We start from the raw sequence: 20,387 nt of genomic DNA on the forward strand, positions 1-20,387 counted from the left end.
ATAACTGCTTCTCTCTGTACAGATGCTGTATGACTTGCTGTTTATAACATTTTCTGTTTTAATTTCTAGCATCTACATCTTTTTTCATTTTCATTATCCAAAAACTCACCCTTTTTTACAATAAAAAATGGCTCTACTTCCAAAGGTAGTATTTGCTGCCAAAGGATATCCATTCACTATCTCTCCTGGATATCCACAGTTCTTCGCTACACAGAGACAGAAAAGGGACAGTAAAGGCATTGCACAACACCAGGATCTCCAATAGCTTTTTGATGTGATCGACAGAAATGTTTTGCTGTGAATTTTCCACATTTGATCTCATCTCCCATCTAAAGAAATTAAAGAGATAATTTGTAACAAGTGCATTGAATTCTTTTTGATAAGTAATAATGAAACCTCGGAGGCTGTAAGCACAGCCATCTGCATCATGGATACTAGCCTCCCCACCACCCCACCAATGAGGACACCTTCAATTGGTAGTATCCATCATTAAGGACCCCCATCACCCAGGACATGTCCTCTTTACTCTCTCTCTCTCTCTCTTTCTCTCTCTCACACACACACACACACATCAGTGGCCTTTCCAAGGTAGCGGTAAATTGCCCTTCTTTTGCTTTCCACACAGAGCAGAGCTTATTCACTCCACACCCCCTACCCACCCTACCCCCCAGGCCAGCATCTCCTGTGGCTCACACTATGCTGGAGGTTAGCCACAGCTCACGTTAATGCAGTGTCAGCAGCCCCCTGCCAACTGATATCCACAGTTCTGCACATAGGGCTTCCAGGATCTCTTGGGGATACTAAACACATCAGCAATCTCACGTACCAAAATAACCCACAGTCCTTTCCCCACCCTCTGACTTTAATAACCCAATGGACCTGCTTCTAACACAGAACAATAACCAGTCCTGCAGGGACAGGCCACTTCCCCAGAACTTCATTTTGTGAACTGGCAGGATTACAGGGATCTCGGCATTTCTGCTCCACAGGGTTGCTCTCGTATAGAAACTCTCAGAACAGTGGAGCGGTTAGAGTCGCTGATTGTAAGGCTGTCCAATGTCACAGGGAACTGAGATTGCCACCTGTGATAGCAGTTGTTAAACTGCGTCATGCTGCAAAGAGCTGACTCAGGGCTATCATAACATGGTGGTTAAATTACCTGGACTGCAGCCAGACATTGCCCCTTTGACTCAGAGATACGTGTTCAAATCTCACTGGGGCAGCTGGCAAGTACATGTTAGTAAATCTGAAGTTATTAAAACTTCTCAGTAACGGTGACTGAAATCATCACTGCTGTCCTTTGGTCACTACAGGCACACAACAACATAGTTCAATTACTCTTTGCAAGATCTTGTATGGCACAGTAGGGTAATGCTTTACAGTTCTATCCAGGTTCAACCCCGTCACTGTCTATAAGGAGTTTGTCTGCGGGTTTCTCTGCATGCTCTGGTTTCCTCCAGATGCTGTCTGAATGCTGTGCTGGCACCAAAAGCACGATGGCACCTAGTGGGCTGCCCCCAGCACATTCTCCAACTGTGTTGGTCATTGACACAAATGATATACTTTACCATATGTTTTGGTGTAAATGTGATAAATCAAGCTGAGGAGTGGTTGGGAAGGAATGACTGCTGGTCTTGACACCATCTGAAAATAAATTAAAACAATCCGCATCTACTCATGCAGTTAAAAGTGTGGCACTCAATTTTTCTTCTTTAGCAAAATACAGATTTGATGGCTTCCAAATTCCCGAAGATGTTCACCCTGTAGTCTCCAAAGTGTAACACAGCAGAGGGTACCATGGGCCACAGCTTGTTTCAACAGCCAGAGTTTCCAACTATTTGGTAACTGGGTTAGTTCTGCAAACATGAAGACCAACATATTGATAAAAGAGACAGGTGTATATGTAGTGAAAGATCCCTTGGGACACAAACACAATCCAATATACAGTAAGTCCAGGTACTTCATAAACAGTGGAATGTTGAAGGTGATTCTAGGCATATTAAGAATGTAAGAGCATAGGACATTATGGCACAGTACAAAATTGTGGAGAAGTTAGAACATGTACAGAGGAGTTTGAGTACTTTTGCTCCGTCCACCATACCAGCCAGGATCTCCCAGTAGACAACCATCCCCACACTGATATCTCTGTCCACAGCCTCTTCCACTGCCCTGTTGAGGTCAGATAAAGATCAGAGGAGCAATACCTCCTATTCCACCTTGGTAGTCTCCAACTTGACGGCATTTACATCTATTTCTTTTTGTAACTTCTTCTCCCCTGTCACTTCTTTCTTTACCCTTATCCTACCAGCCCTCATCACTCTTTCTCTTCCTCCACCTTCTCCATTTGCCCATCACCACACATTTCTCCCAGTGGATCCTCTCCCCACCTCCTTCCTTCCATTCAATGGTCCTCTCCTATAAGACTCCATCCCTTTGTCACTTCCAACTATCACATCCCAGCTTCTTACAATTGTAAGGGGGTTTCTTCTTGGTGTAAGAGGTTTTTTGTTACTGTGTATGTTAATCAAAATGGCTTCTTTGTTTTGTTAAAAGTAGGAATGCTTCTTTGTTATGATAAGTGCTTTCTCTCAAAGTTTGTTTGGGTTAAAATTACTGATAACGAGAATTGTATTCATTTGTTAACCAATTGGGACTAATGTTATTCCTTCTTGTGGGTCTGTAAGCTAGTGTTGGGGGGGCCTTTGGGGAGTCAGCACGAGGGGGTGAAAGAGAGAGGACGCGATGCTGTAAGCTGGGCAACAGAGCGAACCCTGAGTGGGGGTCCGAGGCCAAGGTTTTCGGCGAAGAGAGGAGACGAAGGCAGACGTGCCGGGGGTGCTTGGTTGGTCACTTCGGGTGGTCCTGAGCTACAAGTCGAGGAGGATGGAGGGGATCGAATGGTGACCAGAAAGCTTTGTTAATTGAGCTCCAACTGTTGAGCACAAAGGGGTTTGGACTTTGATAAGTTTGGCGCTTTTTCTTTATTTTCTTTTCCTTCATATATACTGTATCGTTATTAATCACTTAGTTCTAGTAATCTCTATAAAGTGTAATCACTTAATCGCATATGGTGTACTGTCTGTTATTTGGTGGGGTGGGGACATCACACAGCATCCACACAAGCTGATTACCCAGTTTGGCGGGGCCGAAGGCTGCTCCCCCTAGACAAAAGCCAGCTGAGCGAGCCTAAAGTGTGCCAGGGGGCTACATAATATTCCCACTCTTCCCTCTTTCTCACTTGCCCATCACCCACCAGCTCTTGCTTCACCACTCTGCCCCCACCCCTTGTCACTGCCTATCTTCCCTCATTCTTTCCAGTCCTGAAGAAGGATCTCGGCCTAAAACGCCAACCATCAATTTCCTTCCATAGATGCTGCCTAACCAGCTGAATTCCTCAAGTATTTTGTGTGTTGCTCTGGAGGTCAACCAGGATGAAAGATTTCCATTCCAAGAAGCTAAAAACATCAAGGCTGTTCTGCTTGGAAGAGTGAAAGTTCTATGGTGATCTAATAGAGGGCTTCAAAATGATGAGAAGCTTTGATTGAAATGAGACAATAAAGCAATTCACTCCAAAGGAGACTCACAAGAATTATCTCAGGAATGAAAGGATTAACATATGAGGAGTGTTTGACAGCTCTGGGTCTGTACTCGCTGGGAGTTTAGAGCAATGAGGGGGAAATCTTATTGAAAGTAATCAAATATTGAAAACCCTAGATAGAGTGGCCGTGGAGAGGTTGTTTCCTATAATAGGGTAGATTAGGGCCAGAGGACACAACCTCAGAATAGAGGGACTTCTAACAGAGATGAAGAAAAGTTTCTTTAGCTAGAGGCTGGTGAATATGTGGAAATCATTACCACACATGGCTCTGGTCGCCCAATCATTAAGTACATTTGAAGTGGAGGTTGATACATTAGTGATTAGTAAGGGTGTTAAAGGATATGGGGAGAAGGCAGGAAAATTGATTGACATGGAAAATAAATCAGCCATGATCAAATGTCATAGCAAGCTCAATGGGCTGAATAGCCTAATTCTGCTCCTATGCATTATAGTCTCATCAGGCAGCACCAGTAAACGTTTGAATATAAAAACATCAAGAAGGCAGATGAGGAGAAATATTCAAGCTCATACTTTTAAAAAGGGCTGCACATATCCTTGGGAATGAGGATATTACTGAGAGATGGGAATGATCTGGCACCCAACATCAAATGTACTTCTAAAGCACAGTGGAGGAAGTGGAGCTGTCAGGCTCCAGTACTGTGCGGCTCCTAGATTGTAATAATTTACACACCAGACTGTGTGCTTTACAACCCTGTAAATAAATGGCTTCCAAAATTGTATTATCAAAAGTGACTTGATAACTGTGCAGTGAACATTGGTGAATGGAATATAACTTTAAATTTTTTGATACAGGAGACACCTATTCTTTTATAATGTTTACTACCAGAAATATTTGATACAAAATATTCAAATAAGTAGATCTTTATCAGATTTTGAAAACAACAAAATTTCATACAAAATTTAATCAAATCTGGTTGGTACCCAAACATTGAACAGTGACGCAAGATCAGAAATCAAAACCAAACAGTTATGATGACACTTAAAATCAGATGTTACGTGCATAAATTTATAATCAATTATCTTCTCAGTGAAACAGCTGTCTATGCTAAAGGGGATATCATTGTCAAACTGTCCATCAGTAAATAGGTCCAAAGATCTCATTCCAAATTTGACTCAACATAGCACGATAATGTAAGAAGCACAGACTAAGCACTTAGATTGGAACAGTTAGACCTAAACAGAGGTGATAGAACAGTCTCACTTTAGGTGAATCATACCACAGGAAAATAGTGGGATGTAAACAAGTGAATTGATCATTTTAGGGCTTCAACATTCAGTATTGAACATATCCATTGGAAATTGAAAGAGAATACAGAATCACGCTTAAACATATTATGGAAGTTCTTGAAAGTAAACCTCATCAGACCACCAATCAGTACCAACTGTTCACTTGGGACCGGACTAACACCCTTGCAACACAACTGTGACTAAATACTGTTCATTCAAAAAAAGACAAGCTCTCATCTGCCTTTTTAAACATATTAAATCTGAAACTTCTAAACAACTCCAACTCTCAACCCAATGTGTGTTTCACAACACACTGTAAGGAAAAATGCTGGAGTTAATTTCCATGGAAATGACATTAACGAATTAGAATGTTGCCAGAAGTTTGACCTATGGGGCAAAAAAATAATGACAATTGTAAAATAAAATAAATCGTAGATACTTAATACACATTGAATACTGACTAGAATAGCTGCATTCTTAAGACATACAGCAGGCAAATCATTTGTTGCTTAAAAACTAGAACTTATATTGAATGTTCAAAGTTCAAAGTAAAGTTTATTATCATAGTACATATATGTCACCAAATGTTTACCTTTACCATAGGATTTCTTTCATTAAGATCAGGCTGGATGATCAGAGTATTCATCAAAATGGGCCTCCCCCTTGCTTTGACTGGGCTGAGGTTTAATGCGTATATTCTTGCAGGTTTTACACTGTCTGGACAGCCAGCACCTAAATACAAGTGAAAATTCAGTAACACCACAGCAACTCATGAGAGAAATTTGTAATTACAGAACAAACAAACAAAGCCACTTTGGCAAGAAAATTAATAGATCAGTAATAAGCTAATTGTCAGATTTACAGAAGATGAAAACGAATGGATGAGGAAACCACAGAGAGCTGACAGATACCGGTAACTTTTCTATTTTTTGCTCATAGTTTGGAATGCATGAAAAGGAGGACAAGAACTGATAAACACAGGAGATTCTGCAGATGCTGGAATTCCAGAGCAACACATACAAAATGCTAGAGGAACTCAGCAGATCAGGCAGCATCTACGGAGGAAAATAAACAGTCCATGTGTCTGACTGAGATCCTTCATCAGGACATTAGAGTCTTAGCCAAAATATTGATGCTGCCTGGCCTGCTAAGTTCCTCTAATATTTTGTACAAGAACTGATAAATGGAATTGATTCAGATTCTCAGTCATCCTGCAATTAACATTTTGACATTTCTTTTTGCACTACATCAAACTGCACGACTACATGTTGCTCCATTTTATTTTTTCACACTCTGCTGTATGTCTGAATCAGAATCAGGTTTATTATCACAGCGCATTAGAGTAGCAGTTAGTATAATACCAGCAACCTGGGTTCAATTCCAGCCACCATCTGCAAGGAGTTTCTATGTGACTGCATAGGTTTCCCCTGGATCCTCTGGTTTCCTCCCACATTCCAAAGATGTACAGATTAGTCAGTTAATTAGTAACTTTGGTATAATTGTGTGGCATGGGCTTATTGGGAAAGGCCTGTTACCGTGCTGTATCTCTAAATCTAAAAATCTAATAATAAGAACTCTTCATAGAGCACTTTTCATACAGCCATTGTCGTTCAAGGTGCTTTACAATGAGATGAAAGTTCAAACATGAAAATAAAACAAAAAATAAAAATAAAAATGAAAATAAAAGACAAAAAGATGCTTGTTAAAATCAAGGATAAATAAGTTTTGAGCTAGTGTTTTAAAGTGTCAACTGAGCTTGCATCCATTATAGTTTCAGGTATTGAATTTCACAGTTTAGGAGCACAATTCAAGAAACCTGACCTGACAATTATCTTTTGAAGGAGATTATTTAAATTTAAGAGACTAGCAGAAGAAGACCTGAGAGTTCGAGCAGGTTTATACAACAAAAGTGATTTTGTGATGTATTCCAGTCCAGGACCACTGAGAGCTTTAAAAATGAGTAAGAGAACTTTAAAATCAATTCTAAAGGATAGAGGAAGCCAATACATAGTATGTTCCCTCATCCTGATTTTAGTTAGAAGTCTAACAGCGGCATTCTAATGAGATGATGTTTGTCAATAGATTGGTTTCGAAGACCAGTGAAAAGTGCACTGCAGTAATCTAGAGTAAAAGACCTGAATTAGTTTTTCAGAATTATTACTTGACAGAAACTGGAGAACCCTTGGTATATTTCTTAAGTGTAGAAATGCTACTTTGGTAACTTACTTTATATGGGATTTGAATTCAAACCTGGGTCAAGGATATCACACAGGTTTGGTATTTCTGATTTTACAAGGGGAGCCAAGTTTCCAAGTTTATCAAGAAGTTTATCTTTTTTGACTTTGGGACCAAATAAAAGTATTTCAGTTTTATCTTCATTTAGTTTTAGGAAAGTATTACTCATCCTTTTGTTTATTCAGCGGTACCAGAACACAGAGAAGGCAGAGCACTGTATTAAGTCCCTTCTCTACCTGTTTCACTGCAAAGAAAAAAAGCCTTAGCTCGCTCAACCTTTCCACATATTTTATATATTTTTGTGAATGCAGCGATCCATTTATCTTCTTTTAGAGAAGCACAGCACAGTTACAACACCTTCCAGCCAAGGGTGGCACGGTAGCATAGTGGTTAGCACAACACTTTATAGCATCAGCGACCCAGGTTGATGGAAAGAGGAGATATGAAAGGATCTCACCTTTTTTTATACTGGAATAATCCAGCAATAACACCAACAGCAAAGCAGAAGATTACAATGCAAACGATGATAATGCCAGCAGTTTCTGAAACAAATTGCATGGTTAAACATGACTAACTCCTATAAAAAATATGCAGTATGGAGAAAATACTGCTAACAGTGACTGAGCCAATAATGATCTATTTATCTAAACTCAAGCTGTTGCTGTCCTTAAGTTGCACTATAAAACATGGTTTATAGCTATGAGCCTTCAACCACTTGGTTCTTGAGCCAACCAGCAGAAATGTAATCAGTAAAGTTTGGCAAAACGATGGCCACTTTGATAACTTAGTTGCACTAAAATTGATTTCTTTTTGTTGATGTAATTGTGTCTTTTCTTGCAAAAGCTGTGCATAATTTATGCTTAACTGTTCTTTTGAATGCTGCTTATCTGATGCTCTGTGCCTGTGATGTTGCTGCAAGTAAGTTTTTAATTGCACTTGTAAACACATCTGACAATAAACTTGACTTTGATTTTATAGCAAAATAAAATCAATGAGAGTGAACCCTGTTACCGTGTGGTGCTCCTAGTACTAATTCCTTCCAGGATGATGGCACACTCGGACACAAATGTGTAATTCAAGAACCAAAAGGCTGAAGGGACAAAGGTGTAATTGAACATTCTTTACAGCTTTTTACTTCACAATCGCAAGACACTGCTAGATATTAGGAACAGCAAATACTCTAGGTCTACCTTACCAGTAAGCTGCTCCACAGTGTGGAGCTGGACTTGTTGCGCGCTGTGTTGCAGCCTGTTTCAGCCACTCAGGGTAAAAGGTATCAGAGGGGGTACACAATGCAATAAATGATTATCTTGGACGTTCTTGTGATTGCAAGACCCCATTGCACATTAGTAATGTAGAGTACTGCAGGTCCGATTCACTGGTTCATCGGCGAGACCAAAGGTGGAGGAGCTGCATGTCGCCAGTTGTTGCGCGGAGCAGGACCTTATGCCTCGGGGTCACCTGTAACAGCCGCCAAGGAATAAAATGCCAGAGTTGGCTGAGTGCTGCTGGATTCCATGCTGGTTTGGGTTGTCCCCTCTTGCTCTCAAGTGCTCGCTCGGAGGAAGACAAGCTGGATTAAGTTCAATTACAGCTCTACTTGCGCAAGATGAGGAAATGCTCGGGCTTGTTCTTACAGAAACATGGCTCCAGGACAACATTTATTCACCATAGTACTCAGGGACTTGGGCTACGTTTTTTTAAATATATCATTATTTTTGTATTTGTATGTTTTTCTCCTATTGTAATTACATATACTGTGTGCTCCTGGTAAGTGTTTTGCACCTTGGCCCCAGAGGAATGCTGTTTTCTTTGGCTGTATTCATGTGCATGGTTGAATGATAATTAAACTTGAATCAAACTATTCTGTACTCTGTGCCCGGAGTGCCACAATATCTTCACAGGAACATGAATGAGCCTGCAAACACTGCGCAAGATTTAGATTTCTGAATGATATCCACAGAAGGCTCAGAAGCAGCTGGAATAACTAAAGTAAATGTGCTGCAGGTTCTGCTTCTCACCAGGCGCTTCCTAGTAAGGACAAGCTGTGAACATCAGAGTTGAATTCTCACTTTCAATATATTAAGCAAAGCTCTAATAATTTCTCCAATGTAAAACAATCACAAAGTTTAGAAAACTGCCAGTGACAGCTTCAATTTGCAATTTGATGTCACAGCCAAGATATCAAAACCAAAACAGAAAGCTATAATTTCTCCCATGAAACAAATTATATTTCAATATTTATGTACATCTTTAATCAATATGTAAAATTCTAATTTTACAAGCGTTTACTCATCTGAAGATCTAAATTTAATTCTCTATCAGAAGGGGAGAAAACAACAGCAAATGTTTTTAAATAAACAAGTATCTCATGACCTAGGTTGTTGCATGGTGTAAGCTAATTTCATTAAAGTACTGATAAGTCTATATAATTATCAACATTACAACTCACTAACATAATCATACACACTTGCAAACTGTACATCCCCTAAGTAAATAGCTCACAAGTACAGTATAATGAAAATTTGCAAAACCTTGTCCTCACCAAGGCCTGAGTTCTTCTGTGCTGTAAGAATGAATAAAACAAAGGTTAAATTACAGTCATAGAATCATAGACAAGTACAGCACAAAAACAAACCCTTCAGCCCATCTAGTCCATGCCAAACCATTTAAACTGCCTACTCCCACTGATTTGCACCAGAACCACAGCCCTTCTCCTACCTCTACTATCCACGTACCTATCCAAACTTCTCTTCAACATAGAAATCCCTTAAGCTTTTTCACCGTTTACTCTTAACCCAAGTTGTAGTCTCACCCAACCTCAGTGGAAAATGCCTGCTTGCAGCTATCCTATCTATGCCCCTCATAATTTTGTATACCTCCATCAAATCTCCCCAAGGAATAATGTCCTAACCTATTCAATCTTTCCTTATAACTCAGGTCCTCCAATCCAGGCAACGTCCTTGTAAAATTTCTCTGTACTCTTTCAACATTATTTTTATCTTTCTTGTAGGTCAGTGAACAAAGCTACACACAGTACTCCAAATTAAGCCTCACCAACCTCTTATACAACTTCAACATAACATCCCATCTCCTGTACTCAATTCTTTGATTTATGAAGACACCACTTTCACTGAATTGCGGACCTGTATTCCCATATCCTTTTGTTCTTAATTTACCTACACATGAAGGGTGTCTGACATTATAGACAAAGATCCAGGAGTTTCAGCCAGTCAACCTAATAAAAGAAGTTAGGCACCAGTGCTCTGAGTTGTGACATAGAAGCACAAGAGAAAATGCATCATGGAGAGGTGATTACAGCTCTCATTCTAGTGACTGTCAAGAAAGATCTCCCATTATCACAATATAAGCTGGGCAGAACTCTGGCAACATTCTGAAGTACATTAATTAATTAATACATTAATTACAATCTATTTTATTTTAGGTCATCAGATACTGTAAGTCAACTGAGGCAACTGGAAACTTATCAAAAGGAAATTAATATCTTATGCACAGTACCTTCAACTTGGGAGAACTTCAGCCTAGGCTCTGCAAACTCAGCAATCTTCACTGGTGTTGACTTTATTTCTAGACACAGAAAGGCAAAGATAACCAACTGACACAATGTAAATATTCAGTTCCTCTAAATATTAAGTTTAGCAAGTCATGATATAGTAAATTATATAGTTGAGTTTCGAGTTATAACTTGCATACTTGGATATTTTCCCTCAACCATTTTAAATGTCAAGAATGCTATTGATTTTAAATATGCAGTTCATATTGCAGTTTAGATCAGTGGACTCATCTGTACTCAAGAAACATTGACTAATTCAGATCAACTTGCCAATGCTGTTACAGGTTTCAGTGGCATGCATGTAGGGAATTGGGAAAAGAGGTCAATCCAGGTGTTCTTGAACTGGAAACCATGGATGAACTACGAAATCCACTGTCTGCGTCCAAGCCTACGGTATCCAGGTTGAGTGACTTTGAGCTACACAGGAAACCTAGGTCCAACCATCACAAAGCTATCAGAGATGTCAAAAGACAACACAGGAGCAAACTAGAGTTGCAGACCAACTGTCAGTTGTGACGTGGCTTGCACACTACTGCAGGTTGGACAATAAAGTCAGCAGTATCACTGACAACAGTACATCCCACCCAAAAGAGTTTTGGAGTTACAAAACATTACAATTACATGGTGCTAACATTCTAAATATGTCCTTTGATTGCTTCAGCTATAGAACACTATAGAGTCCTATAAAGATAGAATCTTAATTTACCTTTACACACTGGGATTTTACCATCCCAACCTGTAGTAGTACATACTTGGTAGTTCTTACCCACCATCAGGAATCTAGGTCAAAGAAAAACAAGATACTAAAGTAAAATAAAAATTCCAGTTGTTAGATTATGAGCCAGCAATTAAATGAATCTATGTTCAATGTACACACTTTAAAGATATCTATTGAATGTAATGGATCAATGCCTGAAACCATTACAATTGGCCATATAAGGGAAAATAATATATTGGAAAGGGAAGAGAGCAAGTCAAAACCATGGATAATTCTAAGAGAGTCCTCTTACAGACTAACAAACTCAGATTTGTTTATTTATCACATGCACATCAAAACATACAGCGAAATATGTCATTTGTGTCAACAACCAACACAACCTAAGGATGTGTGGGGGGCAGCCCACAAGTGTCACCACACATTCTGTCACCAACACAATATGTCCACCATGTTTGGCGGAACAACGTAAATAACAACAGCAACAGAACAGCAGGAAAATAAGCCCCTTTCCTTCTCCTTATCCACTCACACGCAGAGAAGACAGTTCTCCAACCCAAAACAGGTCAACTCTGAGCCTCCAACAGACTCATGGGCTTGCAGACTTTGGACTAACTTGTTCTACTCAGCTGCTCCCTGAAGTATTGCTGCAGCTTGGAACATTATTCCAACCTGCGTAACACACACAAAGTGCTGGAGTCAAGAAGTCAAAACTGGAGTCACCTATCACCTGGCAGCTTGTACTCCTTCCCATCCTCCCAACTTCTCACTTTGGTTTTTGTCCCCTTCCTTTCCAATCCTGATGAAGAGGCTTGGGCCAAAACATAGACTGTCTTTTCCTCTCTGTAGATGTTGCCCGACCTGCTGAGTTCCTCCAGTATTTTGTGTATGCTACTCTGGATTTCCAGTATCTACAGAATTTTTGTTATTTATTCCAACCTGCACTTTGAATTAATCAGGTACCTATAACATCTGATGCCAAGGCAGTATATTATACATTAGTTACTAATTACAGAAAGTTGGGTTGCGGAGTGAAGATATGACTGCCAAAGGAGGTGTAAAGCACTCTGCTAGCCTGCAAGGTGTAGCACCTGCTCAGCACCCCGATCAGGGTCATGTGAAGCCACGAGAGGAAGTGGTGGATGGTCATATGAGCAGCTGGTGCATATCACAGATTCTGGTTATGTGACCACTGACGCCAGACAAACAATCACTAAATATGGCTGGGGTCACCTGTCTTCTGTGAAGCCTCTTCCCATAAGAAAGCAACAGCAAACCACTTCTATAGACAGATTTGCCAAGAACAATTATGGTCATGAGACCATGGTCATCAAACAACACAGCACATAATGATAATGATGATGAAATCCTGCAGGCTGTTGGGTGGTGTAATATAGTATAATCTCATTAGCATGGTCATACCTTTCTTATTTCTCAATTCTATCCATAAAGCCTTACTAGATGAACTGTTCCCTCTGCCCTGACTGAGCACTACTATGACATTTTCCTTGCTGGTAATGCCATCTCTTCCCTTTAATCCACTCTATCACATCTAAGTCAGTGGAACCCCAGAATACTGAGCTGCCAGTCCTGCCTCTCCTGCAACCAAGTCTCACTAATGATTACAATGTCATAATTTCATGTGCTGGTTCATGCCCTAAGCTTATCTGCCTTTCTTACAGTAGTCCTTGCATTCAAATATTCACAGCTCAGAACATTAGTCACACCATGTCAACCTATTGATTCTTGACTTCTGGTCTTAATTTGCTGAAATCTTCAATAATTTCATCCAATTAATTAATGTTAATTGAAAAAAGTTGATGTATACTGGGTTAATGAAGGAGTCATAAATGATTCTTTTTATCTTCTTTGCAAAAGAAGTGCTTTCAGTTTGTTATTAGATCAAATAATTACAATTAAGAAAGCCATTTCTCATGCTCCCCTTCCCCCACCCCTCCATCCATCTGTCTTTGATATGACATGGCTGACATGACATTGCAGATAACATTAGCAGATTTCTTGGTCTTTAGTGATAAATGATGGTCATCTTATTGAAGTCCTGTGTTCTAAGAAATTCAAGACCCTGACATAATACTTGACATATTATTACCAACATAAGTTTATTTGTCCCTTTTAATGTATCAGATTTTGTGTATATGTATCGTATAAAAAGTGTCATCATCGCAGCATGTCTCACTTTGACAGCCATAGCTAGTACATGCTCTGGTGAGAAACCTGTGATTGTTTTCTACTTTTTGTTCTTGATTCATAAATTTAAAACATGACTTTGGATCTATTTTGTGCTTTTTTAGATTTCTGAACATATTTCCTCTTGGAATTGTGTTCAGAAAGAAGGCTGAAAAGCAGTACCTCATGGGTAGTAATCTCTGATTGCTGCCTCTGCCATCTGCAAGTGAGGGTAAGAATAGGATGATTTATTTGGTAGATGAATATGTGACTGAGGAACTGGTGTAGGCAGCAGGCCTTCAGATCTGTGGATCATTGAGATCTCTTCTGGAGAGTATGACATAAGGTGGGTTTCCCTGGATTGCAGGGAACCAATTTCCTTACGGTAGAGATGTTGGGGAGTGTTGAGACTAGTTTGGTCGGAGGATGGGATCCAACATAAGGTTCAGAAGATGGGGTATTTGTACAGGTAAATACAGTGTATAGAGAGTCTGTGAGGAAGGATAGGCAGTTGATAAGGCTAAACTGCAGACAGTGGGACGGGTTGAATGCGTCTATTTTAATGCAAGGACAAGAATGACGAATGCAGAGCATGAGTCAATGCATGGAACCTTGATGTTGTCATAGAGTCATAGAAAAGTACAGCACAGAAACTGGCCCTTCAGCTAAGCTGAGCCACTTAAACAGCTTACTCCCATCGACCTGCACCGGGACCATAGCTCTCCATCTATGTGTCGATCCAAAATTCTCTTAAATGTTGAAATTGAGTTTGCATGCCCCACTTGCACTGGCAGCTCATTCAACACTCTCACCACCCTCTGAGTGAAGATTCTCCTCATGTTGCCCTTAAACTTTTCACCTTTCACTTTTAACCCATGACTTCTTGTTATAGTCCCATCCAACCTTAGTGGAAAAAAGCTGCTTACATTTACCTTATCTACACTCCTGATAAATTTGTATACCTCTATCAAATCTTCTCTCAATCTTCTAAGTTCCAAAGAATAAAGTCTGAACCTGTTCAATTTTTCCTTCAGTCTCAGATCCTCCAGACCTGGCAACCACCTTGTAAAACCTGGTTACATGGGACAGCAAAGATTTTGCTTCCTGAATACCTTTAGGTGTATCTAATGAATTTTGGGCTACTGATTATGAAAATCACTATCAAGTTTTCTTATCACATCATTTTTGAAATCATTTATGTTTGTTATTTCAATTCATAATCCAAGTCAATTAAAATGTTGCCTACAATGTAAGCTGGAAAGTTTCCTATCTTGTCCAGGCATGCTTGGGCATGCTTCGGCGGTGCAGCTGCTGCATGGCAGGATGGGTTTTAGTAATAATTATTGGATTCAGGACTGTAATGGTAGAATTTGCTATCACTGGGCACAAAAATTTTGGTAGGATTTTGATATTTGAGACAGATGCTTCCCAGAATAACTGATGCCAAGATTACGGAAAGCATTCTTGTTGGTCCACAAATCAAACGGGTCATCAATGACAGGCAATTCGAAGAATTTCTAGAGCGACCAGAGAAAATCACATGGAAGGCATTCAAGGAAGTTGTTGAAATTTTTCTCGGCAACTACATGCAGCTGGTTGAAAGCATGTTTCAAGCATATAAAACCATGAAATGCAACATGTCACTAAAGATTTATTTTCAGCATTCCCATTTAGACTTTTTCCCTGCAAATCTTGGTGCTGTTAGTGATGAGCATGGTGAAAGGTTTCACCAGGACATTTTCATGGAGAAAAGATACCAGGGCAACTGGAATCCATCAATGCTGGCGAATTATTGTTGGACACTTAAGTGAGAAGCCTCAGACACTGAGTACAAATGAAAATTATTAAAAAAATATTTTTAACTTAGTTGAACTATTGCAAAGCATCAGCACCATTATGCAATTAAACCATTATATTCAATAAAAGTTAATTTGTTGTTTCTCCAAATTCCTACATGTTTTAAGTATTCTGAAATTATATTTGTGTTCATCTTCAAGCAGTCTTTCATAAACTAAAACAAATTCTGAGGAAGCAACACTTTTGAAAAAAATTGTTGTCCAGTGCTGACACCAGGCCGACAATTTCTGAAGAGTATTGATAATGCTGGGGTCTAAAGAAGGCAATGGCAACCCACTTCTGTAGAAAAATTTGCCAAGAACAATCATGGTCACCATGATCACCTACGTCATATGACACAGCACATAATGATGATGATGGTTAATTAAGTGCTTCTTATTTAATAATAAGAAGATGTACAAGATATTAAGAGGAATAGACAGAGTGGACAGCCAGCACCTCATTCCCAGGGCACCACTGCTCAGTACAAGAGGACATGGCTTTAAAGTAAGGGGAGGGAAGTTTAAGGGGGATATTAGAGGAAGGTTTTTCACTCAGAGAGTGGTTGATGCATGGAATGCACTGCCCGAGTCAGTGGTGGAGGCAGATACACTAGTGAAGTTTAAGAGACTACTAGACAAGTATGTGGAGGAATTTAAGGTGGGGGTTATATGGGAGGCAGGGTTTGAGGGTCGGCACAACATTGTGGGCCGAAGGGCCTGTAATGTGCTGTACTATTCTATGTTCTATGTTCTACTACTGTCAGGCAACTCAAAGCAACAAGTATGACATCAAGAAGCCCCGGTAAACTGGTTTTATTATTATCACTTCTACCAAGGTAAAGTGAAAAACTTGTCTTGCATACTTTCCTAAGTTCAAATCAATACACAGTGCACTGAGGTAGAACCACATAAAACAAGTTAAATGTAGAATAAAGTGTAATAATCATGCAATGCAGGAAACAATAAGATGCAAGATCACAGCCAAGATCTTGTGAGGTCAAGAGCCCACTTTATCACCTTATCAGACTGTTCAATAGCCTTTTTACAGCAGGAAAGAAGCTGTCCATGAGCTTAGTGGTGTGTGCTTTCAGGTTTTTGTATCTCCGCAAAACTGAAGATGATGACTTCAAAAAGAAAAAATTCCAGTGGTGGAGACATACCTTCGGTTCATGGTTACTGAAGGTCAATAATCACAGCCCCAGGATGTCACTGTAGGAGTATCTTAGGGCAATCAAACTCAAAGTTGAGCTTATTGTCATATATGTGTATGAAACAAATGCAATGAAAGGCTTAGTTGTGCAACAGCAGCACATGCATCAAATAAATAGCACTCACAAAATATAAAATAAACAAAGTTAACACATCTTTTTATAAGAAAAAAATCAATTTTAGCACAAATGATTTCTGCAGACTCCCTGATTCCTCAACATTACCTGCCCCTCCACCTATCTTGAAATTCTCCACAAACTTGGTCACAAAACCATCAATTGCATCATCCAAATCACTGACATATAATGTGAAAAGAAGCGGCCCCAACACTGACCCCTGCGGAACACCACTAGTCACTGGCAGCCAAGAGTCATCAAGGACATGACAAATGGGTGACGGGAGTAGAGAAAAACTTAAATAGTCAAAGTTCCTTCGGAAGTGAGAATAGATCTAGAAATGGTAAGAGGACAGAGTGAGCAATCTCAAGTTCCTGGGTATCAAGCTCTCTGAGGAGCTCACCTGGTCCCAATATATCAATGCAGCTATAAATAAGGCAAGGCAGTGGCAACTCTTTAAGAGTTTGAGGAAATTTGGTTTGTCATCTAAAACACTCAAAAACTTCTATAGATGTACCATGCAGAGCATCTGTCAAGTTGCATCACTGTCTGGTATTGAGGGGGGCTACTCCAAAGGATCGAAATAAGTTACGGAAAGTTGTAAGATTAGTCAGCTCCATCTTGGGTACTAGATTTCTTAGTATCCAAGACATCTCCAAGAAATTATGCCACAGAAAGGCCTCATCCATTATTAAGGACCCCATCATCCAGAACATGCCTTCTTTTCATTGTTATCATCAGGAAGGAGGAACAGAAACATGAAGGCACCCACTCAGCAATTCAGGAACGGCTCTTCCCCTTTGCCATCCAATTCCTAAGTGAACCAAGGAACACTACCTCATTACTTTTTTATTATTTCTATTTTTGCACTATTTAATATATATATATATTTACAATAATTGATTTTCTGTTACACAGGGGCGACGGAGGAGAACCCAAATTCAGGACACAGGCACGTCGACTCAGTTGGGGAGGCTGGCGTAGACCTGAACGAACAGCAGGAAACCAAAGGGATCTTGACAAGGAGACGGGATTCACAGGGACTCTCTAGAAACTAGAGTGGAACTTAGAACAACCGGTTCCATTCAGAACAGGGAACGAAGTATCACACGAGAATTGACCAACGAACTGGCAACCTGTGAAAGAGTCACCATCGTATTTAATTCCCAGTCTCTGATGAAAGCCAGATGTACGGTAATTGGGTAACTAGTAGCAATTGACTGAAATTGGGGCATAATTGGGGAGAAAGAGTGTTAAAGGGGAATGGCCAACCAGAACCATGACAGTACCCCCCCCCCCCAATGGGAGCCTCCCGGCATTCCTCCAGGCCTGTCTGGATGGTCCCGATGGAAGTCCTGGAAGAGGGAAGAGTCTAGGATAGAGGAGCCAGGAACGCTCTTCAGGACCGTACCCCTCCCAGTCCACCAGGTATTGGAGGACCCTGCCCCAACGGCGCACATCTAGCAGTCATCGGATGGTGTATCCTGGATGGTTGTCGATGAGCTGGGCAGGGGGAGGAGCCTCAGCTGGGGGACACAAAGGGCTGACGGAGACTGGTTTCAACTGAGACGCATGGAAGGTTGGGTGAATACGCATGAACTTTCGCAGCGTGAGGCGGACCACTGTGGGATTGATAATCCTATCGACCTTGAATGGTCCCAAGAAGCGGGGGGCAAGTTTCCTGTGTTCGCATTTGAGCGGGATGTCCCTGGAGGAAAGCCACACCATCTGCCCCGGTTGGTACTCTGGCGCTGGAGTCCGGTGTCGGTTGGCCGCTTTCTTATTTCGATTTGTTGATTTGAGTAGGGCCATGCGAGTCTCCTCCCAAATCTTCTGGCACCGATCAACATGGTCCCGAACCAATAGTACCGCGATCTCTTCTACCTGTGCGGGGAACAGCAGGGGTTGGAATCCAAGGGAGCACTCGAACAGGGACCTCCCAATGGCAGAGCTCACCAGGAAGTTGTGGGCGTACTCAACCCCCGGGAAATGGTCGCTCCAGGTTGATGGGTGGTTTGCCGTTACGCAATGTAACGTTGCCTCCAGGTCTTGGTTGACCCGTTCTGTCTGCCCATTCGTCTGGGGGTGGAAGCCAGACGACAGGCTGACCGTTGCACCTAAGGCTTGACAGAAGGCCTTCCATAACTGTGAGACGAACTGGGGACCTCGATCGGAGACAAGGTCCACGGGGATTCCATGGAGGCGGAAGACATGGCGGACGAGAAGATCTGTGGTCTCCTGCGCGGAAGGTAGTTTAGAGAGGGCCACAAAATGCACTGACTTGGAGAAACGATCCACCACAGTGAGTACGGCAGTGTTTCCACGTGAAGAGGGTAAACCGGTGATGAAATCTAAAGCGATGTGGGACCAGGGACGCCCAGGTACAGGTAGGGGACGGAGTAATCCCGCAGGTAGCCAATGGGAGGCTTTTCCACGGGCGCAGACGGAACATGCGGAAACATAGGAACGGGTGTCAGCGTCCATGGAGGGCCACCAGAAATGCCTCTTCAGGAAGGTCAGGGTCCGATCAACTCCAGGGCGGCAGGCGAAGCGAGAAGTGTGCCCCCGATGTAGGATCTGTGATCGAACAGCATCGGGTACTAAAAGGCGATTGGGAGGTCCGGTGCCTGGGTCGGGTTGCGTCCTTTGGGCCTCTTTTACTTTGGACTCAATCTCCCAGGTGAGGGCAGCCACTACTCAGGATGGTGGAAGAATGGTCTCGGGGTTGGGAAGATCCTCCTCGGAAAAGTATTGGCGGGAGAGGGCATCGGGCTCCCTGTTCTTGGACCCCGGACGATAGGTGAGGGAGAACCTGAACCGGCCAAAAATATTGCCCAACGGGCCTGGGAGGAATTCAGGCATTTGGCGGTCCGGATATATTCAAGGTTGTTATGGTCTGTCCAGACGATGAACGGGTGTTCCTCCCCCTCTAACCAATGCCTCCACTCTTCCAACGCCAGTTTGACCGCTAGTAGCTCCCAGTTCCCCACGTTGTAGTTTCATTCAGCAGAAGACAGTCGGCGAGACAAGAAGGCACAGGGATGTAGTTTCTGATCCGGGCCCGAACGTTGGGACGGTATGCTCCCACCCGGAGTCAGAGGCGTCAACCTCCACAATGAACTGACAGGAGGGCTCCGGTTGAATCAGAATGGGGTCAGACATGAAACGCCTCTTCAGTTCGGCAAATGCTGAGTCCGCCTTGGAGTTCCAAAGGAAAGGTGTGGCAGGTGAGGTAAGTCGGGTAAGGGGTGCTGCCACCTGACTGTAGTTTCTGAAGAACCGGCGATAGAAGTTCGCAGACCTCAGGAACCGTTGGAGTTGCTTGCGGTCCGTGGGTTTGGGCCACTCCGCCACAGCCCGGATCTTCTCGGGATCAGCTCTCACTTGTCCCCTCTCAATGATAACCTAGGAAGCTGACCGAGGGGACGTGGAATTCACATTTCTCTGCCTTTACGAATAATTTATTCTCCCCCAGCCTCTGCAGGACTTGACAGACATGGTGCACGTGTTGCTGGGGACTGCTAGAAAAGACCAGGATGTCATCCAGGTAGACAAACACAAAGTGGTTAATGAAGTCACTTAGTACATCGTTAATCAAGGCTTGAAAAACTGCGGGAGCATTGGTAAGGCCGAAAGGCATGACTAAGTACTCGAAGTGGCCTAACAG

The 20,387-nt window shown here is 41.7% G+C and overlaps 1 protein-coding gene across 1 annotated transcript in view; it reads right to left on the minus strand.

Annotated features, from left to right (window-relative positions):
* Window positions 1–4,545: 4,545 nt before the first annotated feature.
* LOC132381259 (sushi, von Willebrand factor type A, EGF and pentraxin domain-containing protein 1-like) overlaps window positions 4,546–20,387 on the minus strand; it is a 72,327-nt gene continuing 56,485 nt past the window's right edge. Inside the window, exons 14-18 of the mRNA XM_059950640.1 lie at window positions 11,362–11,435; window positions 10,601–10,669; window positions 9,627–9,647; window positions 7,539–7,623; window positions 4,546–5,578 (exon numbers count right to left, since the gene is read on the minus strand). Coding sequence (XP_059806623.1) covers window positions 5,467–5,578; window positions 7,539–7,623; window positions 9,627–9,647; window positions 10,601–10,669; window positions 11,362–11,435 — 361 coding nt within the window. The 3' untranslated portion in view covers window positions 4,546–5,466. The remainder of the gene's footprint in view (window positions 5,579–7,538; window positions 7,624–9,626; window positions 9,648–10,600; window positions 10,670–11,361; window positions 11,436–20,387) is intronic.

This window comes from Hypanus sabinus, chromosome 25, assembly GCF_030144855.1.
Source record: "Hypanus sabinus isolate sHypSab1 chromosome 25, sHypSab1.hap1, whole genome shotgun sequence".
Lineage (NCBI taxonomy): Eukaryota > Metazoa > Chordata > Chondrichthyes > Myliobatiformes > Dasyatidae > Hypanus > Hypanus sabinus.